Source organism: Podarcis pityusensis (assembly GCF_964106645.2).
Source record: "Podarcis pityusensis genome assembly, chromosome: 4".
In the NCBI taxonomy this organism is placed as follows: domain Eukaryota; kingdom Metazoa; phylum Chordata; class Lepidosauria; order Squamata; family Lacertidae; genus Podarcis; species Podarcis pityusensis.
In genome coordinates this window covers 56,643,748-56,670,783 of record NC_138027.1, presented here as the reverse complement: position 1 = coordinate 56,670,783, position 27,036 = coordinate 56,643,748, and the positions used below count along the sequence as shown (strand labels likewise).

General features: G+C 42.1%; 1 protein-coding gene and 1 long non-coding RNA gene across 3 annotated transcripts; one reads left to right on the top strand and one right to left on the bottom strand.

The window, feature by feature from the left end:
* Nucleotides 1–3,302: 3,302 nt before the first annotated feature.
* UBASH3A (ubiquitin associated and SH3 domain containing A) lies at nucleotides 3,303–26,856 on the bottom strand. Of its 2 annotated transcripts, none has more exons than XM_081003608.1 (14): nucleotides 26,118–26,856; nucleotides 22,975–23,028; nucleotides 20,192–20,378; nucleotides 19,437–19,635; nucleotides 18,821–18,990; nucleotides 16,135–16,343; nucleotides 14,638–14,743; nucleotides 12,264–12,372; nucleotides 11,327–11,449; nucleotides 10,141–10,233; nucleotides 9,017–9,161; nucleotides 5,748–5,854; nucleotides 5,043–5,149; nucleotides 3,303–3,662 (listed from the first exon to the last, which is right to left on the bottom strand). In XM_081003608.1, the coding sequence occupies exons 1-14, from the start codon at nucleotides 26,228–26,230 to the stop codon at nucleotides 3,525–3,527; spliced, it is 1,860 nt and encodes a 619-aa protein (XP_080859734.1). In that variant the 5' UTR covers nucleotides 26,231–26,856; the 3' UTR covers nucleotides 3,303–3,524. The 2 variants fall into 2 exon arrangements, 1 of the variants encoding a protein (XP_080859734.1); XR_013985777.1 differs by having other exon boundaries at nucleotides 3,523–3,662; nucleotides 5,737–5,854.
* LOC308476164 lies at nucleotides 6,745–12,270 on the top strand. Its single transcript, XR_013985778.1, has 3 exons — nucleotides 6,745–7,163; nucleotides 9,338–9,408; nucleotides 12,225–12,270. It is a non-coding gene; the product is annotated as an uncharacterized lncRNA (long non-coding RNA).
* Nucleotides 26,857–27,036: the final 180 nt, after the last annotated feature.

Here is a 27,036-nt window from a genome sequence, read left to right as displayed (position 1 = left end):
TTTTGCTTTTCTGTAATGGAAAAGAAAACCTGCATTGACTAGATTGTACTTTTGACTTAAAACTGTTCTCTTCCACGTTTGATCCTATGTTAGCAACAGTGATGTTTTCATACACATAGGTGGCGTAAATGTTAAGCTACAATTTAGCGCTATACAAATGATGCTGAGTGACCCTGGCACTCAGACACCTCCTGCTCCCTGGTGCATTTCTTCCTCCCTGTGGAGGAAATAAGAAGCTTTAAGGCTGCAGTGAGGAAGAAGTGCAGGTGGCTAGATTGGGGGGACCAAGGGAGCAGAAGACATCTGTGGCGTTCGTACGGAGCCCCCGGTCGTCTCACGGACTATTGACCTGTACACCACTAATCTGCTGTCACCAACCAGGTCCTCCCTGGTAAAACACTTAGTCTCAGTCAGTTTCTTAAGTTAACAAAGAAGAGTGTAGTTTATTGCAAATACAAATAAACTTTAACCGCATTCAAAACGTTGTTACTCTTTACCTTCTTAGTCTTATTTTATCCTGTCTCTAACTCTTCTACCTCCCCTCACACCAGAACCAACTGCACTGTCTCTCTGTTTCCAGCTGTCTGCCAACTGCTTTCCCAACTGCCTTTCCCAACCAACCAACCCCACTAACTCACACCCAAACATTGGGCTAAGCCCCTTTTATAAACAGGTAGGCTCCGCCTCTGGCTTTTCTATTGGTCTACCTATTAACTCTTTCTCTCCTCCTGTACAGACATTTTCAAACGAACTGGCAAATGCCACAACATTTCATCTGGTCCCTCCTCAAACCTGGCAGCACCTTGGGCATGCCCAGACACTTGGATGCCAACCACTAAATCAATAAAGCTTCGATCCCCCCTTTTCCTCCACTAAAAACACATACAGTTTTCCTTTGGAACTGCCCTGTTAGCTGTAATAGGGTACTCAGAAATAAATGACGACTGACTCATGTACTACATTTTTATCAGGAAAAAAAATAAAAATAACAAAAAATACACATGATAAATACAAATATATCTTTTAAAAACATGTTGATACAAAACATGCTACGCTGAGCTGCCAATAGATTTCTGCAGATTGGCTGCAATGAGCCAGGTGTATTCCAAATGAGGTTTTCAAACAGTTATGTCAAGTGCCTTCATTTTTGTTTTGGTCCACTAGATGTCATCCTAGATTTGCTATACAAGCACTCTCAAATTGCAGATTTAAGAACAAATATTCAAACTTCTGTCAACACCTGGTGTCATCATTCCAAAGTCAACAAAGTTACCCACAAGCTTTTATGGTGCCTCAGGACTATAGATCAGACTGCTTGTCCTCAGCATTTTAATCTACTTTCATGCAATGGCTCATGGCTCCAAATCCCGATTTCATTCAGGCCAAGTGTGGCAGCCACTTCCGGCAGCTGAGTTTGAATGTAGTGAAAGGGCAGGCAATTGTTAGTTATTTAATTCATTATTGTATCTTTATACTCCCAGGGAGAGACACTTGTGGGATTTTCTGCCTTGGGTGTGTGCCATTTTCTGTTCTATCTCTGGCAGCCAAATGAGGCCATAGCCAGCCCTGAGGCCATAGTCTGCTTCTCAGAAATGATGTATAAAGCACATGTGAGATACTCGCTTGTAGGGTTTTCCAGAAGAACATGATTATAAAACCCCAAAGAAGATGCATGCTTTGTTGAGAGAAAGCGCAGGGCCCTTACAGAGGAGGCACTGTGTAGATATTTTGGCAGTTCTCTCTGATTGACCAGGGTTGAAAAAACCAGCAGCAGAGCAGAAACCTCTTTACTGATATTCTAAGGCACTTCCAGACAGTCACAATTTTGTGAGTGGGATTCAAGAGCATATCAGCAAACTCATGTTATGCAACAAAAGTAAACTTGGAACTCTTGAGCAGCAAACCTGCTTAAAAAAATTGGACTTTTTGCAGAAAGGAAATTAATAGGGGAATGGACTGAAAAGTGTGGGATTGTTTGATGCAGCATTGTATAACCTTCCTACAAACAAATCAGAATGAATCCCAGTAAACAGGTCATCTGGGAGCAGCCCTAGACAGCTTTCCCCCAGAGGGTGACATGAGAAAGGTGTTGTTGAAGACTAAAATGGGGAACCTCCCATCAGCCCCAGCCAGCCTGGCCAGTGGTTTGGGATGATGGGCATTGTAGTCTAGCAACATTTGAAGGCTTACAGGTTTTCCACCCTAGTCTAAGAACTTGAGAGAGGCTAAGTTGCCCATAATGTGTACACACATTCCACTATTGCCTTCAGTAAATTGGTTTTGGAGGGTTTTTTAGTGTTTCAAAAACCTGCACAAGCTTATTTTACCATTGGCAAGTACTGCTTACTGCCAGCTGGGGGAGAATGGAGGTTGCAGATCAGCATTGGGCAGGATCCTTAGTCTAAGTGGACAGGGGATAGCCTGCCTCCAAAGGATCTGCTTATCCCCTTAAAGGGATCCAGGAAGAGGTGCTTTTGTCTGGATACCCAAGACAGGGGGCTGATGGGCCATAGCACCCCCAAAATGGTGACCTTGGAGGGGTTGCCTTGATTTAATGCACATCATAGGGCAATCCTTAACCTTGGTTAACACAACCAAATAATGAACTGGGCTGGTTGACTCAGGATACATACCCAATGCTTATGCCAAAACCTGCAGACATCTGTAATCAATAAATTTGTGGCCTATTTAAATCCCAGTTGGTTGTTTTGTGGTTATTGCAACTTTATTATGCCTTGACCCCACTGCCCATGACTCCATTGTGTCTGGACCTGCAACAGTGGATAAAATAGGTGTGTGGATCAAGGGCACTTAAGTCTTTTAAAAGCAAACAATCATATGCCAGACCCAATCCACACTATACTCCAAAGTGACTGTTAGCCAGGAGCTGTCCTGAACGCCTCCCATCTGCTGTTGTGATAGAGCAAGAAAGGGAGAGGAAGACTAGGGGAAGATGGAATTTTGTCAGCAGAAGACATGCTGTCTATAGCATGTGTTTGTGTGCAGAATGCTTCATCTTAGAATTTAAGTGAGGACAGAATCTAAAGTAGTCGTCATGATTTTATCACACAAATGCCAACTCAGGAAATCACTGGCAGATATGGAACTGAAATGTGAACTTGATATTATCAGTGATGTACAGTTTTTGCAACAGCAACAGCAATACTTTTATTCTTGCTTCATAAAAAGAACTGTAAGGCATTTCACAGTTCCCGTATCTAATTACTGCTGCAGTTATTTGATGGAAGCAAGTGTGGGAATCAGAGGAAATTCCACGCCTCTTTATTACAGTAGAAATGCAGTTAAAAGTGAAATGTGTGGATTTTATTTCTCGGTTGAAGAAAGATGGAAACAAAACCAAAAAACCATAAACGCATTTCACGTAAAATGTAAAAGCCAGTTCCCAAGTTCCATTCCATTATTTTGCTGTGACCAAGAAACAGCCTGCAGAGCAAGGTTTTGAAATAACAGCGAGATTCTGTTGAATCAGAAAAATACAAATCCACAATTTGAGTGAACATTGCTTAATGATCCGGAAGGTTGTGCTTCCAACTGAATGGAGCATTTGCTCCATGGGTTAACATCTTGACTGGTGGCTTCATCATTTGCCATTTCTTCTCTTCTTTAAGCTCTTCACAGAAACACATGCCCAGTGAAGGAATCTAGTAAAGCAGAAAAGATTTCAAGATGGGGTTTTTTTTAGGGCAAGAAAGGAAGTTACCCCATATAAGCCAACACCACCACGAGGTAACTGAATAGTTTTCATTATCCAAGAGTGTTAGGGGCAAGTCACTCGAGACGTTTAAAAGCAACAAATAATGGCTCACAAGGGCTTGAAGGAGTGAAGGTTATTTAAGCAGCATAAAGTGGCTCAGAGGATCTGATAATTATGCTGTGGGTCCCTCTTTCTTCACTAACAGCACAAAGGATATTGTCAGCCAAATTCTAGTAATTTTCAAGGGTAAGGGGGAAAGCATAGTTCACTTGACTGCAAATTAAAAGGATTAGGTATCAAGCGAGGGTAATGACTGACTTCTGCCTGAAATCCTGTTGTTTTGTTACCCACATGTGTACACTCAACTGCTTCGATCGACGGAACTGGCACCACTGCAGGTGCCACATAATACCCATTCCACATTTATAAGAACTTTATTGTTTAGTGTTGCACCACCTGCCCTTTGGAACCCCCTGCCTATTGACATCAAACAGACACCTTCACTGAACTCTTTTCGGTGCCTGCTAAAAACATTCTTCTTTAGACAAGCCCACACAGACGCTTAGAAAGCTGAGGTAATTTTAATCTGTTTTAATACTTGTATGTTTTAAGGTACAGTTATTAATCCCCCCCCCCCATTTTATTGTTTTATCTTTTTGTAAACCCCTTTGAGATTTTGTTTTGTTTTCACAACCAAGCGGTGTCTAAATTTTAATAAATAAATAAATAAATATTGTTAGGCGAGCAACCAGTCTGATTTGGCACAAGGCAGTTTCTTCTGTTTCTAAGAGCAAACATTTTGTGAACACTGTGAATGCAGAGCAGAAAGGCAGGAAACTGCTTTGTACAGAATCAGACCACTGGTTCTTCTAACCCAGTACTTTCACTGGCAATGATTCTCCAGGATCTTGCGGGGTGGGGTAGGTTTCCCAGCCCTTTCCTGAGATGCCAGGGATTGAATCCTGGACAACCTGCATTGCAAAGGATGTTCTCTGCCACTGATGTTCTCTGCTATGGTCCTTATGGCAAGAAAAGTCTTAATCTCTGATGATTATGCACATAATAGGGGCAAACAAGCCTGAACAACCAAGTTATTTAAAGCCAGTGTGGTTGGAATGTTGGGAAATGACCTGGGAGACCGGGTTCAGATCCCCACTTGGCCTTGAAGCTCACGGGGTGAGCTTGGACAAGTCCCTGCCTCTCAACCTAACCGCTTCACAGGGTTGTTGTAGGGATTAAACGAGGGGAGGGAAAACCACAAATGCCACCTTGAGCTCCTTGGATAAAAAGGTGGGCTATAAATGCAATAGATAAGAGAGAGCCTTACCTTTCGAATGAACTGGGGAAAGTCACCGCTCTTTCTGGCAGGAAGACCCAGTAATGGTCGAGTGAGGGAATCTAGAGATGAGCCATGGCCAACAACCAGGATGGTGCCTATTGTTAGAAAGGGATCTCCTTAGAATAGTTTATTAAAGTAGTGCGGGGGGGGGGGACTTCAGTGCTGCAGGAGGACAAATGCAGCCTTCCACATTTCCCTTTGGACTCTCCCCAAGCCACCCATCTCACTTGCACTACTTTGCACCTCTTTGTGTGCTTTTGCCAGGCTGGAATGTGCCCTTGCGTTCAAGCAGTGGCCCTTGCTTGCCTGGATGAAGGCTAAAGAGGGCTGTATGAGGAGTGTGTGTAGAAACTAGCCTACAGTGGAAAGGTAAAATTTACATTCATTGCTCTGCTCATTTTTGCCTCTGGCCCCTCCCACCATTGCCACGTGGCTCCTGGAAGGTTGCTGAGAAAGGAATGCGGCCTTTAGACTGAGATGATGATGATTTATTATTTATACCCCGCTCATCTGGTAGGGTTTTCCCACCCCTGAAGAAGTACTAGTGGTGCTTGAGAACCTTCAAGTCTGCATATGTTCTAGCCCGCCTATATTTTGGCTGCCATAAAGGCATTTTTTAAATAGCAAACTTGTGCTTGTGATTCTGTCCTTGAAGATTCAAAGCAATGAAATCAAGAGTTACCATAGAGTTACCTTCGGTTGCACAGGAGCTGACAATCTGTTTTATACTTGCAGAGCATCTGTTCACGTAGTCCTCATAGCTTTCGGATGCCATCAGAGAAGAAAGAGGAAAATGACACCTGTTAACAAAATCCACTTGGTTAACATTCGTTGGCTCAAAGGAAATGTTAGGCTTGGAACATTTGAATGCTATTCCAGGCTCCATCACTTAACCTGCTTGATGGTTTTAGGAAATTGTTCATTTATAGCATGAGTGGGGAACCGTATTTCACCAGTGGGCCAGATCCTTATCTCCCCCAACCCTGTATGGGACAACTTTGACAGGTAGGTAGAACCACTCACCTGATGTCATCATGATGTCAGGTGAATGATACCTGCCAAAAGTCAAAGGAGGTTGCTGTAGCTACTAAGGTGACTGGCAGTAACGGCAACCTCCTTTAAGAGGCACTTTCAGCACCTTTGAAAGAGACTTGATGTAGCTGATCAGCAGTTATAAAGGGAAGCCCCTTTATAATCAAGGGGTAGAATCTATAGAACATGTCCTTCTGTTTTGTAATGGATTTGATGGAAGATAAAAACCCCCAAAGTATTGCTGTTAGTGCCTAAATTTCTATCAGTAGTGGTGAGAACAAGAGAAATACCCAACATCTGAAACAGCATCTTCAGGGACTAGCTTGAAATTATTGTAGCTTTATATAAAAGTTTTTATGTTACCCTTTTGAATCTGTTTTTCTCTGAGGTTCCAGTGTTTTGGTCTATTGGTGGTAATAAATGGATTGATTTGATAAGGGGAACAAACAACAAAGAAAAGTATTTTTCCAGCAAGCCTTCCTCGCAGCCTTAGGGATTTGATGAGCAAAACATGCCCCCGCTGCCCTGAGGTCACTGAAGTATAGAAGTTGTTTGGATTTGTGCCCCCCTAAAACCCCTCTATAAGATTTATATATTTATATATAATATATAATATTTATATTATTTTGTTTTCTTAATTAATTTTCTATCCTTCCAAGGTGCCCAGGGTTGGAAAATAACATTGTTGTAAAACTACTTTTGATAAAAGGGGAGGGGGGATGATTTTGCTAACAACTCCCTTTAAAGCTGAGGATGTTGTTCTGTGCTGAGTCATACAACAAACAGATAAGAGTTGTTTTCCCACCCCCTCCCAGAGCACACACATGGTCAGCCCAAGTCATTTTTTTTATCAGCTGAACAATTTCCACAGTTGAATCATTCACCGCAGCCTTTTGCCAAAAGGACTCCAAGAGGAAGCTACGAGGCTACAATCGATCCTGTGCTCGTTATTGTTTCCTGTTCTGTTTGAGGTTTTGCAAACTGCACTGAACCACAGAACTCCATTGCCACAGAGGGTTAAGAAAGAGAAGACTAAGCACGGTTGATGAAAGTGCAAGAATAATTACTTCTTACAAAGTATGCAAACTTTTTGTACCTATAATATATGGTATTATTGTTCAGAAATGTGATTAATCATAGAATCCAAGCTGCTTTGCTTCTAAAGTATCTCCACCAACACCCATCATTGCACTAGCAGCGACTGCTCTTGATTCTTCCCCAACACTTGCTTGTTATGTATTTCGTTTTAAAATGTGTTACCTTTACTTTGATATATTCTGCAACTAGCCTAGATCAAGGGTAGTTTGGGGGGGGGGGTCTGATCTGGATCCCCGAGCCATTTTTTCTTGCCTCTCTAAAGACCTTGCCAATTTTAGCAGCAGTGGCAAAATGAAAATAATAGAAAGTACACACTGTGCTAGGATAAGTGAGGCCCAGTGCTTGGATGGGGATGCAAATCACCCCCTCCTTGATCTTCAGTTTGATCATTCAGTGAATGGAAGGGGGCATGGGGCAGCTGGGAGGTGGGGGACACAGTGTGCCTGTGTCTACGTGTCTGCCTTAGAGTACATACATGAGAGAGTATTGGCTGCGTAAGAGATAACATGGGCCTTGGGCAAATAAAGCTTAGTCATAGATAATATGACAACATTATACACTATAACGGATGTACTATCAACCTCATTGATTTAAGAGAGCTCAGTTTTCTCCTGCCCCTCTCCCCCCAAACCCTAGTTGCAATGGAGACAAGACTACACTTCCCTTCTGCTGTCTAGCTCATTAAAAGAGGCATTGGTTTATTGCACTGGAAGAGCTTATTTCTACGCTCTTGTCTGCATACTGTAACAGAGCATAGAGTTGGCCTTAGGTGCCCAAGCCCAAGAAGACTCTGTCTCCTTGATTCAATGACCTCCCCTTACACCATACCACTTGCTTGTTCCAGCCACTGGTGCTGCCTATTCAGCAGCAGCTTATAGATTTTCTTATAGTTAAGGGATACTCTGCAGACATTTTGCTAAATAATAAATAAGTTAAATAAATAAGGGCATCACTTAGACACATAGGACTTAAGAATTTAAGAACAGCCCTGCTGGATCAGACCAATGATCTTATTCATCTAAAATTCTGTTTCCAGCAGTTACCATCTAGATGCATTCGGAAAGTACATAAGCAAGGCATAAAGGCAACTTTAATGTTTATCAGCCAACAATTGGCTTTCTGTTGGGCAGAAGCAAGGAATGGGTTTTCTTCTCTTGCTCCAGTCCTAAGGCCAACAACACAAATGTGGGCCCTCAGCTTCTAGCACTAGCACAGCCTTTTCTCTAGCAAGGAACACAAGCAAAGGAATTACTCCAGACTTGCAGAGATAAGTGAATCATCATTTCCAGGTCTGCCTTTCACAGGATGTTGTAGTGGCCACTAAACCATAATGACAACAGGAGCAAATAGAATTGGGCTGAATTTCTTAGAAGTTGGCTTGCAGTACTCCCATCTAATTCCCGACTGTAGTATTAAATGATTAATACTACATCTGACAATGAATAGAGACTATCCTACCTGAGTGAATAAGAACACACTTGCTACATTCTGTTAATTCTGATGACCATAAAGAGAAGTGTTTGGTTCAGCACTGGGTAGTCACTCACATCATAACATTTAGGCACCATTCTGGAAACATGCTCATGGTTTGTCTCACTCCAGAGGAACCGTGAGCTGTAACCAAGGTTTGTTCTTGGTTTCCCACTTGTGGTTCGGCTGGTGGAGGTTCAGGCAGAGCACTAAGCCAAACCATGGCTTGGCCACCAGCAGCTTGGCAGCAACAGGACTGGGAGAAGTAGTACAGTGAAACATGTACATTTACCCATTTGCGCTAAGCCATGGTTTGGCTTAGTATTATATGCTAACTGGGTTTCTGTAACTGTAGCACTTACTTGTATGTGGTATCTATACTGTAATTGGCCTCTGTCAATTCTCTCTGTGTCATAAAAGAGGGAACAACTGTGCTTATCTCCCATTTAGTCCATTCAAAGAGTCCAGGTTCTATACAAATCTTGGCTTTTTGTTCCATTTGAAGCCCTGCAATAATGAAAGCCGATATTATAACAAAGAAAAGCATATAGAACCTGTTTAAGACCAAATCTTGCATTCAATAAACATTTCAAAAAGTCTTAGGAAAAGTCTTATGTGGTGTGATCTGGAATAAGTAATGTCCCAGAGGTTAATTATTTTGTCTGTCTGTTTCTCTCCCTCAGGTCGGGCTGGGATCAGCCACGTGTCCTTGCCCTCTCGGTGCTCTCCTACCTCTCCTTTCAGTGGTGGCAAGGTTGGGGCTCCCCTCTTTTTTCTCCTTCCTCTTTCTCTCTCTTCCTTCTCCTTCTCTTCTCCTCCTTCTCCCTGCATCAGCTCCGGGGTTTTCCTAGCCCCGGAGAGCAGCTGGGCAGTCGGCTGGGGTGGCCAGGCGCTCTTGTTCCCAGCTCAATTTGGGTCACAGGGGGGGGGTGTCAGTGGTTCCCTCAGTTGACACGCTGGGCGTCCCAGGTTCCCCCTCGGCAGTGGCGGCAGCGGCGGCAGTCGTCTCAGCAGCCCGGAGCCAGCATGGTAGCGCAGTTGGCTCTTGCTGGCTTCAGGAGTTGCCCACTGCCGTGGCGCCCACCATTTTGCCTCGCCAGAAGCCCCCATATGAGGTGTCTTGTGCCATTGAACCAATCACACAACATTCATTCCCTACTAATAAATCTACAACACTTAAAATATAAATCTGGGGACATTAAATGAAATCTGGGGACATTCCGGGGACGGATTTTGTCTGGGGACAGATATTTGTAAATCCGGGGACTGTCCCGGTGAAACAGGGAAGCCTGGTAACCGTAATGTATGGTGTGCATATAGCCTAACAGAACAACCAAATCAACTGCCTGAACTGGCTTTCTCACTTTGCCTAGTGGTAGAACTGGCGCTGAGAAAATGCTTCTCCTTAAAAATAATTAAGACGCCAGCACACCACTTCAGCCTTGATTGGTTCCATACATCCTTTCTTTCAGAAAGGGTCACTTACCTTCTAATACATATTGAGAAGTTTGGATACAGCGTAGTGCTGGGGAAGAGTAGACACAGCTAACTATCACTTCCTTCTCAAGCAGGGCTTCTCCTGAGAATAAAGAAGCACAAAAAAATCCTTCACAAAAAGAAAATATGGGTGCAAAGCATGTTTATATGGATTGTGGGTGGGGGGCTTTCATTCCAATATGTATTGTTTTGTGTTCTAATATACAATTGAAATGGATGGACTCACAAGGGATACTTTTTGAATTAAGAAGCAATGAAGAAGACTAGAGTCTTTGTGGAAATTGGGTCGAAATTTATGATTCTCATTAAACAATTCTGTAAAGGGTGCCATTTTATTGCCTGAAATATATTCACACCTATTTCTGTTTAACTCTGAGTTACTGTTTGTCTTTCTACTAGTGTTGCCCCACATTACAGCCCTTGTGAGCTGCTATGTTTTTGCTCTTCCAAAAGTAAGCTGAAAGTAAAATTAAATGGAAGTTCCATGGCCCACACAAGCGCTTCATAGAGTGCTATATTATCCAGTAATTCATTGCTGCCCTTACCATTATTACATAGAATGAGGTGGTCATTCTCAGCCTTAAAAGCTGGTCAGCAGCCCCAGGCCATTCCTCCCGAGCCCCCCAGCCATTTCCCTCAGTTGGAGGAGAAAGCTGTGTGTACCACGCCAGGTCCTGTGCTTGCCTAAGCTAGCTTGAAGCCTTCAGTTAAAGTGGAGAACACTTTCCCATCACCAGTGCTGAACTTAGGTGGGCATCTTGTCCTTTGCCTCAATATATCTTTGGCCAGCCCTGAGCAACGCCCTTCTCCATGACCAAGATCTTCCACCTGTTCGGCAAAAGGCACCCAGATACATCTGTTGCTTGTTTAAGTTTTGACCAAAGTTTGGTTCATGCAGGCTTCTGGTTAAACGAGATGCTAATTTCTGGTGAGAAACTTTGCTGTCATTAATGAGAATGAGATCATGGATTGAGGACACCTGTGTTATCCAATATGAACTGGGCTTAAATGCTGTTATGGTGGACAAGCTCATTGTGGCTGGATACCTTCATGGTGAGATACCACGTCCACCTTACAGTTCTGGAAAGCTACTGCCAGCATGGTCTCTGATTGACTATGGAAAATCTGAACCACCAAGCCCTTCTTTCTGTTGTCCCAACTTCTGTTTAGCTTACCTATTAGTCTAGACTGGAAAATACCACAACATGATAAAGGAGGATCATATTCAAAGTTCTTGATGCTATCTTTTCGATTTGGTAGACTGGTGGGGTAATTGAGGTCAGCTCGATGATATTTTCCTGGAACAAATTCAGAATGCTTTTACAACTAATGCCAGAACATCCACAGCAAATCTAATTTTATTTCGCTTAGGTTTGCTTTTAATCCATTATGGCCTAGGTGTCCTTAGGATGCCACCACTATTACAATCTCAATTCCCCACCCATCCAATAGAGTCATAGAATCATAGAATTGTAGAGTTGGATGAGACCCCAAGGGTCATCTAGGCTAACCCCCTGCAATGCACAAATCTCAACTAAAGCATCCATGACACGTGGCCACGCTACCTATGCTTAAAAACCTCCAATGAAGGAGAGTCCACAACCTTCTGAGGGAGTTCATTCCATTGTTGAAAAGCCCTCACTGTCAGAAAATGTTCCTGATGTTAAGTCGGAATCTCCTTTCTTGTAACTTGAATCCATTGGTTCAAGTCCTACCCTCCAGAGCAGGAGAAAACAAGCTTGCTCCATCTTCCATGTGACAACACTTTAGATATTTGAAGATGGCTATCGGATATCGCCTCAGGCTAAAATACCCAGCTCCTTCAACTGTTCCTCATAAGGCTTGATTTCCAGACCCTATCTTGGCCTACTTTTACTGATTTTAGAGTCTGATGCATAAGTTGCACAGCCCCTGAAAATGCTGCTTTATTAATTTATGATGAACCCATTTCAAACTCAAGGCAACTTGGGAACTCACAGAGAGATCATTTCCATTCTCAACAGGGTTTCCAGGGAGCAGATGGGCTAATCATTTTTGTTTGTTCATTACTGTTAATATGATACATTGCTTTAGGTCAAATCTGCTGTATCAGATCCCCAACCTTCTACTTACCATCTGCATCAAAACACTGCTGGAGCCAAGACTTCCCAAACACTTGATCTACCCTTTCTCCGTGGCGAATAATCAGGAGGCCTCTTGGGACTGTGCTTTTCCCAGGGAGCTGGAAGAAATTGCATTACAACTCTGCTCATTAAAATGACAGAAACTTTTAGATAACAAGAAGTTTAAATGAGCAGAAGTATTATTCGCACCATGCTGCACTGGCATGGCCTCTACAAAATGGCACTTCTATAAGTTTTAAGTGCATCTTTTTTTTTTTTTAAATAATTTTTATTAAAGTTTTAAATAACAAAGAAAGAAAAGAAAAACATACACAATACATATAACAAAAACACAAAAAAAAGAAAACAAAAGCAAGATTCAACAGTAAAAATACAAAAAAACATAACATTTAAAAACAATATCTCTTTTTCATTTCCGTTTTTTAGTTACTTATTTTCTGGACTTCCTCATACCTCCCTCTTTTGTATTCCAATCCAGATTTATTTGTCCATCAATTTCTTTTCCACTTTTTTAATCCCAATCTTTAACTTTAATAAAATATTGAAATATATAACTTCAATTTCTTTAAACCTGATCTTTAGTCTTAATATCATATAACTTTAAAATTTTCCCTCTTAATGTCAAATTTCCGTTTCTTTAAACATTTTTAATCCTAATCTTTTAATCTTAGTCTATCATTAACTTTAACCTGTACAGCACGAAACCGCTTATTTTCAGTCCAACATCACTCTAACATTCTTTAATTTTGCAATGTTTCTGAAGATAGTCTTTAAATTTCTTCCAATCTTCCTCCATCGACTCTTCTCCCTGGTCACGGATTCTACCAGTCATTTCTGCCAATTCCATATAGTCCATAAGTTTCATCTGCCATTCCTCCAGCGTGGGAAGTTCTTGTGTCTTCCAATACTTTGCGATAAGTATTCTTGCTGCTGTTGCTGCATACATAAAGAAAGTTCTATCCTTTTTTAACACCATTTGGCCGACTATGCCCAGGAGAAAGGCCTCTGGTTTCTTAGGGAAGGTATACTTAAATACCTTTTTTAATTCATTATATATCATTTCCCAGAAAGCCTTAATCTTTGGGCACGTCCACCAAAGGTGAAAAAATGTACCTTCAGTTTCTTTACATTTCCAACATTTGTTATCGGGCAAGTGATAGATTTTTGCAAGCTTGACTGGGGTTATGTACCACCTGTATATCATTTTCATAATATTCTCTCTTAAGGTGTTACATGCCGTAAATTTCATCCCTGTGGTCCATAACTGTTCCCAGTCAGCAAACATAATATTATGTCCAACATCCTGTGCCCATTTAATCATAGCCGATTTTACCGTTTCATCCTGAGTATTCCATTTCAGCAGCAAGTTGAACATTCTTGACAAATTCTTAGTTTTAGGTTCTAACAGTTCTGTTTCTAATTTGGATCTTTCCACCTGGAATATAAGTTTTAAGTGCATCAACCAGTGACATTGACACTCTTGTCACTAGGACAAATGGTGCAAGTTCAGATCGTGGTAAGAATGTAGGAATTTCCATGTTAAATCAAAACAAAGTCTGGCCTATATAGTGTAGCAGGACTGGGGAATCTGTGGGCCTCTAGTTGCTGGGGAATACAACTCTCATCATTCCCGGCCATTGGCCATGCTGGTTTTGGTTGATGGTAGTTGGAATCCAACAACATCTGGGGGGAACCACATTTTGTCCCCAGCAGAATTTAACCAGCTGCTTCTAAGAGGCTCACAAATAGGGTGAGATGCATGCTGCCTCTGAACATGATGTTCACATTTAGCTATCACGGCTAGTGGTTGTAACATAGCTAGATATGCTGGATAGTTGAGATTCTCACAATGCCGATTCTTCTTCTCCATTCTGAATTTGGGGTTGCTTTTATGATAAATCCACCAAAAGACGACGTAGTCTAGGAGTACAAAACAGTCTATTAAAGCAACATGCTTTCGCACGCTGACTACAATAACTGCTTGCCTTGTGGAGATCTGAATATAATGTATAAGAGAGCCCTGAGGCAGGGATAGGAAGCCTGCGATGCTCCAGATGTTGAACTACAGCTCCCATCACCCCTGACCATCAGCCATGCTGTCTGGGGTGATGGGAATTGAGGTCCAACAGCGCCCAGAGGGCCACAGGTTCCCTATCTCTTCCCCAAGGTATTGAAAGCTGGTTTACTTCTGAAAACAGAAATCCTTCTGCCTGGGAAGGTTTCTTAATGTTACACTTCATGTGATGGTGAAACCCCAAAACTGTATAAAATGTTACTTGCGCAAACCTATTTTGTACAGCAGCTTTTCTTACACTATCATTCATGCACACTCCATAGGATGAAGACATTCAAAAGCCAGTTACCTGAAGAGGAAGTGTTTTGCCTGCATTTCTTGGCAAAGGATTTGGGTTTTTCAGTTTATTGCAAGACTCATTTTTATTCTTAGAATGCAGAGTGAACATATATTCTCTGTAAAAGAAAGTTGGATGCCAATGACTGAGAGGGATAATAAAATAGTGGAGAAATCCAGGCTCCTGCTTCTTTTTGAAACCAAACACAAAGTCCACACTATGTGACATCAAGGCCACCTCCAGGCTGACCAAACCCACAGATCTCTGCAAAGAAGGTTGAGCCCACAATGGTTCTCTAAATGACAATATGGCAGATTGTAGAAACAGATAATCTTTGAATATAGCCAATGTATATTTCCAGGGGTATTTGCTATATTGTGTTCCCAATTTTCTTACATGGTAAAGAGGGCAGCCTCTTAAAGTGCCACTTTCCTTGTGATTTATAGAGATGTATGGTGGTTGTGTGACATCTGTTTATTTACAAATATTCAAGCTGAGTGTGGGAGTTAGAAGGACCTTGTTAGAAAAACTGTGTTAGTGTCTAGGTCTGAGAAAGATAATGCTAGCCTCTAGAGTGCTTAGTAAGACAAAGCTAGTCTTCCAAATAACTTGCAAGAATGCTAGTTTCTAAGGCACCTTGAGAGATGATACTTGATAATTTCTAGAGCACTTAGAAAGACAATGTATGACATAGGATACGAAATGACCCCTACCCAATGGTCTAAACTGTGGTCTAAACCACCATTTAAATCCATCTTAGCCAAATGAAGAGAACTACTCAGTCTGAAACTTACCTATATATGGTACCTTACACTATGGAAGCTGGCACTGTTGACACCCAGAAACCTCATCTAAGTGTTGGAGAGGCTACACCTCCATAGGCACATACCTCCACATGTGGTGGGAATGCCCCCAAGTTCAATTGTTTTGGATATTGGTGCTGCAGGAAATCTCCAAAATAACAAAATAGGTAAGAAACACAACTCCAGAACTAGCCCTTATTTCTATTATACAGTCATACCTCAGGTTACAAACACTGCAGGTTGCGCGTTTTCGGGTTGGGGACCGCACCGAACACAGAAGTACCGGAGCAGGTTAATTCCGGGATTTGGCACTCACACATGTGCAGAAGCACAAAATGACGTCACGTGCATGCGCAGGAGCACTGAATCACATCACACGCGTGCACAGACGTGGCGCTTCACAACCCGATGTATGACTGTATGAATCTGCACTGACATGCTAAAGATAAGGGATGCAAAGTCTGGACACATTTCTATTCATTGGCTGCTTTGCTAATAATTCCTGAACTTATGCAGCTTTTCTGGCACTTATGCAGCATGGTGGAATACTACATTATTGTCTATTATACAGGGATCAATCTGCACAGGGTTGATTTAATAACTAAAAGTGAAGGGTAATAACAACTCAACTCTTATACAAGTGGAGAATGATATGGAATAGTTTGCACATATGCCATAAAAAAATCTGAAGCTCAGTAATACTAACCTGTGTTTGACCCAGGTATCTGACTCGTTGGCTTTTTCTGTGTAATTTTCAGGAACAAATCCCCGGCACCCAGTTCTGTGGGAGATGCCAATCACCCAGCCTTCACAAACTTCTGTTTGCTTTGCCCGGTCAACATAAACCAGATCCCCAACATTCAGCATCAGTTCATCAATGTTCTGAGGCTTATACTGGAACAGGGCCCTCAAAAGCTAAGAGAATTTGATTATTTATTTATTTTTAAAGAGGAGAACAATAATGTGAGATACGTTTTGTCAGATCCAGGAAAAGAAGACATTGTTGACATCTGCTTCAACTTTATTTGAGACATTGAATCAGTTTATATTTGTAACAGGAGAAACCTTAGGGCTCAATGAAAGAGAAGCTCACATGGTTTACTGTTCATGGTATAACTGCGATTATCTGATTATGTTAGTATGATGTGTCATGGAAAACAGCTGCTTATCACAAAATAGGTTAAAAGCCTTTTTCAGCTGAGCAACTCACCAAGAAGGATGAAACTGCTGCACTAGCTGGTGGGTCACTATTGTTTCCCGGACCGGAGAGGGCTGAGGTCGTTGGTGCAGTGCAAATGCACTGACAGAACCAATCCAGTTCCTCTGTCAGGGCATTTGCACTGTACTGACCTCTCCGACACCTGACCCCTTTCCCTCCTGGTAAGCTACAATGGTCCATTTGCCAGGAAGCTAACATAGAGGTTCTACCCCACACAGCAACCTGCTTCTGCCTTTCATATATTCTTCTCTGTATATTCACTCAATGCACACTAAAAATAGATCTTTTTTGGTATAAGGCTAAAGTGCAGCTTTAATTCAGAAAAACGGGTGGGAGTAAAAAAACCAGGGATGGGTGAATATGTCATTTTTTAATTTACCTCAGTTTTCCAAATATTAAGTTCAATTCCCCACATTTCAATATCAATTAGCATTTTTTTAAAAAAGTGCTCATGAAAATTCACCAGCAATTTAGTGCAATATTCTCCTAGAATACAAAGATTTGCACACATTTGCTTAATAAATCAGTTTTAAAAGCAATTTCCCCTAATACAATGGTTTTTTTTAATGTTACCTTCAGTAATATACACATTTACACACACACACATGCATTTTGTACACTTTACTTGGCAGGAGAACTGCACTGCAAAATTCAGAGAAGTGCAAATTTGTGTTGTGGTTCACACATTGTGTGCAAATTCCCTTAAATGTGAACTGAACTGAACTGAACTTTTCACCTACCCCTAGCACTATAACTATCAGTGGTCTGACAAACCGTGGCATAAACACTGTTAGCAAAACCAGGGAAATTTCAGAACCTGAGGCCTCTCTTTTGTGCATGGGATCTGGGGCTCTCCAAGAAAATTCCTGGCATGCAAAATGACTTTTCAGAGTAGAATGCCACATAGCCAGACTAAAAGAAAGGATATCTTTCTGTTTCGTGAATGAAAATAAAGTGATGCATTGCCAAAAGCTTATCACGAAGGTTAGCACTCTATATCTAACCAACTAAACACCCACAGAAAGTTTTTTCCAATTTCAAAGAGTAAGGTATCTAGTGTGGGTGTTAATTTATTCAGAGAGTCTTCTCACATTTCTGAGTTGAACCACACTTTTAACTCGGGGATTCTTTAAGCTTCCAAGTGGCTTCAGCTATCCAAAAGCACACATGAAAACCAAAACTAGGGAAATGTTCAGAGCTTGAGAGGGGAGGAGATGGGTTGGAGAGGTGACAGATAGTTCATTTTGATGGACAGGTTTAGCTTTTAAACACAGTGAATTATTTCCCCCAGACATTCAAATCACAGCAATGTGGAAGAGGGAATTAAACACTGTTTGTGTTTCATGTGGATTTGTGCAAGTAAATAGAGATATCTCCCTCCAAATCCTAGGGTTTGTGTCAGAAGCCCATCCCCCAACAAACCTTATTTATTTATTTACTTAATTTATATACCGCCCCTCATCCAAGGACCACAGGGTAGCTTATAGTATAAAAACACAAAATACCTAATGTAATAATAAACAAAACATTTTCTTCCTCTTGGAATAACAGAGTCCTTCCTGAGGGATTGCACTTTACCCAGCCTAGTCTTTCCTGGGGATCCATGCCCCTTTCTCATCTCTACATCCTATTATTCCTTTAGTACCCAACCTGAAAGAGTAAAGCCTGCACTTGCAGGAGGACAACTGCAGCTATTAATCTGAAATTCAGCAAGTGTCATCTCCTCAGATGGGGCAACATTGCTGGAATTCCATCCACTACTAACAGAAAAAAAATAAATAAAATAAAAATAAAATAAAAAAATAAAAATAAAATAAAAAAGTTATACGCTTTTCTATTGTTAAAACTTTAGAGGTGCTTTGAATCAAACCCCTGAACGTATCTGCCTACAATTAACCCACTCAAAAACGGTTGCTGTGCCTGCAAATTTCACCCACTTCTGTGATTGGGGGATGGGCAGTAGAGCCATTTTCAGATACCCCATAATATTGAATTGGGGGTCGTAGTAGGACTTTGTTTTTACCAGATCTAACTTGATTCTAAATAATGAATTGAACTGGAAAGACACAGAGAGGATCCAAAACAGATCAAGCTACTTTCCAAAACTACAGATACAGATATAAGGAAAACCTTGTGGTCAGTGCACATCCTCAGTATCTTGTAGTGTACACACCTGGTAATGTACAAAGCGCATATCTCTGGAATACAGAACTGCTGTCCACTGGCAGCTTTGCTTAGAATTGACCGATTTCGCCAGTTGTTCCAAAGTCTTTTGATGGTGAGGGTAAAATTTGTTGGCCAATGTAAGATGGAGCTGCTTTGTTGAAGGTTTTACACAGCAATCTACAACAACAACAACAACTGTCAAATAGTATTGAAGGATGAAATTAGTTTTCATTCTATTATTTCCAGAGTTGTATTCTATAATTTTTTTTTACTATGCTGAAAAAAGTCATTTTGAAAAATGCATTATAGCTCCAATTTATAGTGCAATCCTATGGGTGTCTACCTACTGAATTCAATGGGATTTACTTCCAGGTAAGTGGGTAGGATTGCAGCCCTAGTACACACAAGCAGTCACACACGTGCAGGCTCCAGTGCACTCACAAAGCTACACACAAGAAGGGGCTGCCTGATGCTGCTTGATGTCAGAAAAAAGGCAACCTGTACAATATACAAACTCATGCAGAACTTTTTGTGACACTGAAATGGAGAGGGCAGCTTCTCTGCTTATGTGTGCCAACATGAAACAGGGAAAACTTTGACAACGGGTTTGTCAAAGTAGTTACCTGCTAAGACGATAGCCTCTGAAGCAAAAGCTGCAGCAAACGACTTGAGGACATTTGCAGGGCCGTCGCTAACGAAGAAGCCAATGTAGGTGCTGGAGGAGTGTAGTGATAAGGAAATGATTGCCGGGAAGTAACCAGAAAACCTGTCGCCTGCTCTTTTCAAGGCTTCGTACAAGCCATCAACTTTTTGGTCTTCACACTGAAATAAAACCCACCAGTTACAGGATTTCAATGGACCCCCTTGCCACAGGCACCATTTACAAGTGAGATCTGCAACAAAACTCTGCAGTGAAGTGTTTCAGCCAGCCATTTCCTCTTCCAAAAGACTCCATTATGGTCACCCACCCACCTGCTTTCCCACACGCTCTCAAAATGTTCAGTTGACCTTTCAGGGTCACTGAGTATGCTAATTCCATATGAGCCAGTTTCAGCCCCCTCCCTTTAGAGTCCCCCACCCAAAGGTTTTTTTTCTTTTTCTTTTGGCACTTCTGTAAATTTTGGAGCTTCTCCAGGTTGTCTGATACCTTCCTCTTGTAAATCGGTGGTATTTTTTTGGCTAAGCAAGCAACAACACTCATTCCTGAACACTGGAAATAGATGAAATGGCACACTTATGATGATGAGAACAAGGCACACAACCAAGTAAAAATGGGTTAAAAAATGGCAAGCACTGCAAATAGGTTCTGGGGCTGACCCTTGACTTAAATCGAGAGACTTCAGTCATTGTCAGCACAATAAATACTTTGTTCACTCACCGTAAAGAATTCAGAAAGTGTGATGTGTGGGAAAACTTCATGGGCTTTGTTTTTCCCACACTGGTTTTTGCTTTCTTTCCAAAATTCCATCAGTGTGTCATTCAAAGCACCCGTCGGGCACAAATAGAGGGCATATTCCTGAGGGATTGGGTCTTCCAGTGAGGGATCATTGCAGTGAGAATGCAACCTACAATGTAGAGATGAAGTGATAAACTTATGACGGTCTTCTGCAAGAGCTGATTCACACTTTATGTACATAGGCTGCAATGGTGGTACAAAGTGATCTCATCAGAAACTGGCACAGATGCTGGCACTGTTCCTCTGGCAGTAATTGCAGGGACACTGCCTTGGGGGCTTCTGCTGCCTGAGGCAGCTGCTTCACCTCTCCTCGTGTATGTGCCGGACCTGATGCAGGGCATTTTTAACATACAGGTCGCACCCACACTATGGCTCCCCACCCCCAAATCCTGGAAACCATAATTTTTTAACATTGTTGAGAACTATAGCTCTGTGACCAGTAAACTACATCTCCAACTCCTTGAAAGATCCCATCAACGGTGTCTCCGAAAAATTTTACACATCACCTGGGAAGACAGGCGAACTAATGCCAGTGTACTGGCAGAAGCGAAGATCACCAGTATTGAAGCAATGATTCTTCAACATCGACTTTGTAGGACTGGCCATGTTGTGCGGATGCCTGATTATCGTCTTCCAAAGCAACTACTCTATTCCGAACTTTAAAATGGTGAGCGTAATGCTGGTGTTCAACAAAAGAGGTTGCATGGCAAGTCCCCTCCCCCCATGTGAAATGAAGACACAGGACACATTATTTAAGGTTAATGGGCGTAAAAAGGCCACAGCTTTATTGATTACAGGAATTGAGAGGTATTGGCCTTAGGCATTGGTTCCTATCGACTACCCGGCATGGAGACCGGGAAGGGTTAACCACCAGCCGGGGGAGTCCTGCTGAAGTACGCCAACTAGGATCCCCCGGGTGTCACTGCTTGGGGGCGTGCCTTAGGCCCACACCTCCATAGGCTTCGGACAGGGCAACGCCCCCCCAGAGTCCTTTACCGGACTACCTTTCGCTTTGGGAGAAGGTGATGGTGCTTCTTTCCCCCTTCATTTGCATAACAATTACCCCTGCCAATGCCTAACCCCCAATACCGGGTAGTTGTGACGTTTGCTACGAGGTAGGCGAAAAAACCAAATGCCTAGAAATTTGGCAAGTGGAAAAATTCCTACCAGGCCCCTTGCGGCGACCAACCGGAGTCCATAGCAAGGTCAGGGCTAGCTAAACCTAAAGGGGGGGGGATGGGAAACCAAAGCAGCTGGAACGGGGAAGAGAGGAAAGTCCCCGGGTGCGCCAGCCTAAAATGTACTAGGCCACGCCTCCCCAGCTCGCCGATTGGCCGGCCGGGGCGGTGACGCGCCCGAGGATTCCCCTGCTCTCGCGGGGGCTGTGAGCCAGCCCCCACGTGCATGGGGAGGGGGTGGGCCCGCAACCCCACCTCCTCTCCAGCTCGGAAGTGGCTTTCAAAGACTCTCTCAATGCAAATCTTAAAAAATGAAGTATAAACATCAACAAGTGGGAAACAGTGGCCTGCGAGTGCTCCAGTTAGAGAACAGCCTTTACCAAAGGTATCATGGGTTCTGAAGACGCTCGAACTCAGGACGAAAGGGAGAAATGCGCTAAGAGGAATGCACGCTTGACAAACCCTCACCATGATCAACTCCCGCCTGGAAACCTATGTCCCCACTGTGGAAGGACGTGTGGATCCAGAATTGGCCTCGCAGTCACTTATGGACTCACTTTTAAAACCATGTTTACGGAAGACAATCTTACTCAGCTACGAGCGATCGCCAAAGAAGAAAGGAAGGATGTGATCTTAAAGTGGTGGGGAAACTCCCCACCAATTTCTTTTTTCAGCAGAGGTGGTGAAGGCTAGTTGGGCTCAGGGTGTGGTAAACATTTCATTGCAGGATGGAGTGGTGCCCGCCATCCTAAAAGAGGTTGTACTGCTGGCTGGAACTGATTGAGGTTGGTGGGGCAGAGCGCCATTTGCCCTAACAGGCCAGCCACCATAGTCATTCACTGCCTGGTTGCAGAGGACTGGTGGGAGGCACCAGCTGGGGAATCCCCAAGGGAAGAAGGCTCAGGGTCAGGGGATTAAGGTCCACAAATGACAACATTTTGGAGGTCCCAGGTCTCAAAGTGGTTATATTGGTCTCAACTAGGGCCAGGGCCTTTTCAGTACTGGCCCCGACTTGGTGGAATGCTCTGTCTCAAGAGACTAGGGCCCTGCGGGACTTGACATCTTTCCACAGGGCCTGCAAGGCAGAGCTGTTCCACCTTGCCTTTGGTTTGGACTTGGTCTGACCCTTATGTTTCCCTCCCCTTATGGTTTTGATCTATGGGCTACTTTTAAAACGAGGCTGCATTTTAAATTGTATTTTAACCTGTATTTTAAATTGGTTTTTCCCCCTATTATGTTTTTACTATAAGTTTACTGGTGTTAGCCGCCCTGGGCCCGGCTCTGGCCGGGGAGGGCGGGGTATAAATAAAATTTACTACTATTATTATTATTATTAGCAAATCTAACATGCTGCCATACTGAATTTTCTCATTCCATTGCTGAAATATATATTTGAGTTTGCTGCGATTTTGTAGCATCATTTCCTACAATGTCAGATACAGTGTTAGTGGGACCCCCCCCCCCAAAAAAGATGGAACAATACCTTCTAATTCATTTCATTGAGAAATACAGCTTTTGCACACTCACCACTTTGCGGCATCTTCTGCTGACTTTTGCCCAGTAGCTGCCAAAGCTTTTAGCCTGAGGAAAGTACAATGAACCCACTATGTGAAAACAAGGCCACAATCACACTTGAACATTATGAACATTAATACTTCTGGTATTTGGCTGTGGGAAAGTTTTCTGAACATAATGACTTACTACATCGGCTAAATTTAGATTCTGAAACCAAGAATATGGCTGCCTATCTTGTGTTTTAACAAGTTGTTCGATTTTCCACTTTCCAAACACCAGGACTTTCACCTGAATAAAGAAATTGTAGTTGATTGGGCATAATGGGTTTTGATTCATTAACTGATCAGTTTTGCTATTCCAACCCTGCCAGACACAAAGAACCATGAGATTCAGCAACCCCCCAAACAGACATGATGAGCAAAAATGGGATAACAGCTGCAGAAAGGTGTGCGTTTGTAGGCCTCCAGATTTTGTAGGACTCTGACTCCCATCTGCCCCAGCCAGTATGGGCAATGGTCAAGCAAGATTGAGTTGTAGTCCAACAACATCTTGGGAGCCACATATTCCCCATCCCTAGTCCACAGAGAAGCTGACAATGGATAAATATGGCTTTTGCTGAGACAGCGAAGTTGTGTGTATGTGGCTTTGGCAGCTGCACTGACAGGAGGTTGGAACAGTCTCGTGAATTGATAATAGAGATGGATGAGAAATCCAATTTATTCCATGTTTTAATAAGAGATGATCTAATTTGCACTTTTTGAACCAATACAGAATCTGAAACACAGGTATCTCTCAAAATTCATAGTTCCCAGAATTTTACGATTAAGTTCTCCAGCTAAATAATATGTACTAAAATGCATACAATAGGGAGGAATGTGAAAAAACCAACCAACCAACCAACCAACCAACCCACATACATTAGTGAAAAATAACAAAAACGCTTTCTATTCGGGAAAATGGCTTGCAAAAATGTATATATTAATCAAAACTATATACAAACATGGGTTTATTAGAAAACCACCGTAAAATGCTAAAGAATATTCATTAGGCTTTTTTGGCAAATAATAATAATAATAATTGCAGATTGCAGCAGAAATGTGGAGAACTGAATATAAGATTGGAAAAATGAGAAACTTAGAAAATCAAAATTAACAAGTTCATTCGCCCCTAGTCGATAATACTTTCATTCTCTCAAATCTGTCAATGACTCAACTATCATTATGAAGAAAGAAGCACCCATTGTTTTGGTTAAAAGAGGCATACATGACAGTGCCTCTTCTCAGGTACACTCTCCATCTCCTGTGCTGTTGTGGTTTACTTTGGTAAGCAATGATGTTAAAAATAGTTCAAGTTTAAAAATCTATTTCCTGTTTAACTGGGGAAACTTTTAAATCTATGTGAAGATTTTTTAATCAACTAAATGTTGCAGCCTTATATGCTTAAATGTTACACCCACTCTTTTGGGTCTCATCCTCTTCCCTCTCTTCATGGTTTTGTTCCTGTGACTTTAAAAGCAGCCTGACATGAATACATTAAACTGGTGAAGCTTTCTCCATCACTTTACCTCTCTGAAATATTTAACCTGATTAATTTCTACGTGCCAGATGACCATTACAGACACCATACCAGGATCACTGAAAAGTGGCAAGCCTGCAAAATGTTTCCATGTTGAATGTTGTGTATGCAAAACACTGCTCATGTGTGATCATACAGCTCCATTCATACGAGAAATAAGCACAGCAACACAAGTACTAGAGACACAAAGTTTCAAAAGAGATCAGAAGAAAATCCTGAGTGTGTAAATTCAGAACGTGTGTAACTTCTTTTCCTGTTCCTTTTTCTCACGTCTTTCAAATCACAAGCCATTGTTTTAAACTGTAAGCCATCTTGAGTGCTTTGGCAGAAAGACAGCATATAAATATAGGCAGTACAGTAGGAAAGAATAAAAGCAAGCAAATGGGGCATTCAACCTGAGCTACTCTGACACACAGAGCTCATTTGGGAACCAGAATTCAGAAACATATTGCACGGCTGCCACTATTATAAAAAAAAAGTGAATTGCATGGTATACTCCCCTAAACATTTCTATCCTCTCTCAAGTGAGCAGCATGGACTTACAATGGTACTTCGGGTTACAAACTTAATTCGCTCTGGAGGTCCGTTCTTAACCCGAAATGGTTCTTAACCTGAGGCACGCTTTCGCTAATGGGGCCTCCTGCTGCCACTGCGCCACCGGCGCGTGATTTCTGTTCTCCTCCTGGGGCAAAGTTTGTAACCCGAGGTACTACATCTGGGTTAGCAGAGTTTGTAACCTGAAGCATTGGTAACCCGAAGTGTTTGTCACCCGAGGTACCACTGTATGTGCATCACATGCCCACCATAGTCATTAGCAAGGTGCTCTATGCTTTCTGCTGTTCCATCCATCTCAACGTTCCAATGTCACGGCAAAAATGGTTACTGCTCCAGCTTGTGAGGAAGTTATCTCCAGCTAGGCCTCCCTCAAAATGCCACCACAAGATGTGACTAAGCACCATGAGTTAGATTAGGAAGCTCATTGCAAGGCACTAGGGAAGGCCTATCTTTTTAAAACATTGTGTCGAGAGCTTAGCTGCAGGTGCCACATAAATTATAAATGTTAGAGTTATTACTATTAGCATTATTATTACGCACCCTGAGAGCTGAGATTCCCCACAGGAGTCATTTATTTCATAGTGCATTTATTATTATTATTATTAGTAGTAGTTGTAGTATACAGCCCTATACCCACAGGTCTCAGGGCAGTTCACAACATAAAATCACAATATAAAAACAAAAACAAAAACATCCCCAACTATTCTGGGGTTTCAGGCTCCCTTACAGCTCTTGCCGTGGCAAATCTGAAACAATACGCAGCGGCAACGTACTGGTCAATACAATACATCATGACTTTATGGTAAAACTATGTCAAATAATCTCCTTCAACAGGTTTGGCCGAAGAAAATCTAAGCATACCCATAAGTCTCTTGTGATACCCAACCCAAGAGCCGAGCTTGCTGCAATACAGAAGGGGATGTTCCGTGATGTTGATGGCTCCACACAGCCTTTTAGTTTACAGATTAAACTTTGCAAACAGATCAGAGACGGCTTTATGGCAATTTAACTCCAGAGATACTCACGCTGTGTGTACAGGGAACTCAGCAGCCAAAAGAGGCTCCAGTAAGGACTGGGTCGTTCTGTTTTTGTACTTGTTCAAGATCTTGGCGTAGAGCGGTGTCTCGGCCTCTGCCATCTCTTCTCTTTCTCTTTGGGGAATGCATGTAAGACAAACACACAGAGAAAAAGTGGGGAGGCAGAGTCTGTGAAGATAAAAATCAAAACCTCAAAACCTCCTACGATCTTTTTGACACAAGCCGATATCCTGTTTTTGCAGCGTGTTGTGGCTCTTACAATTACTACTGTAAGTAGGCTGGAAGGGAAAAACTGAATACAACACACAGGACAGGTCCCATGTGAGCTGCAAATGTCTATATACTGCAGTGCTATATGTAATTCTGTGACATATATAAACTAACTATATCAACATTTCTTGGGTCATAATTTATTTTTACTCCAAAGGAATACTGAGTCAACAGTAATGGTATTCTAGTGCTGGATGTTTGTTTGGAGGCCTAATGAGATATTAATTGCTTGTTTTATTTTATATGGGTGGTATTCCAATACTTTTAATTTAGAATAGACCTATTGAAATTAATTACTAAGTTATATGGGTCTACCATGAGTTAAATTTAGTTGAATACCTACCCAAATTTGTATCCCACTTTTGTCAAAGGTGGAAACAAAGCAGCCTTAGCAACAACCAAATTAAACAATAAAAACACAAAGCAATTAACCAAAGATAAGCAAAACGCACTTCAAAACCACATTTTTTTTTTCAAAAAAGTGATTCTCCAAGCCATAGAGCAAGAAAACAAATAAAGAAAAACAAATAATAAGAGGTTTATTAGGCCCAAAGCCTTCTATGCTAAGCCTGATGCATATAGGTCTTCCTTTGGGACAGGATGGGGAGGCACATTCTATAGAGCTGTGCCACAAAAG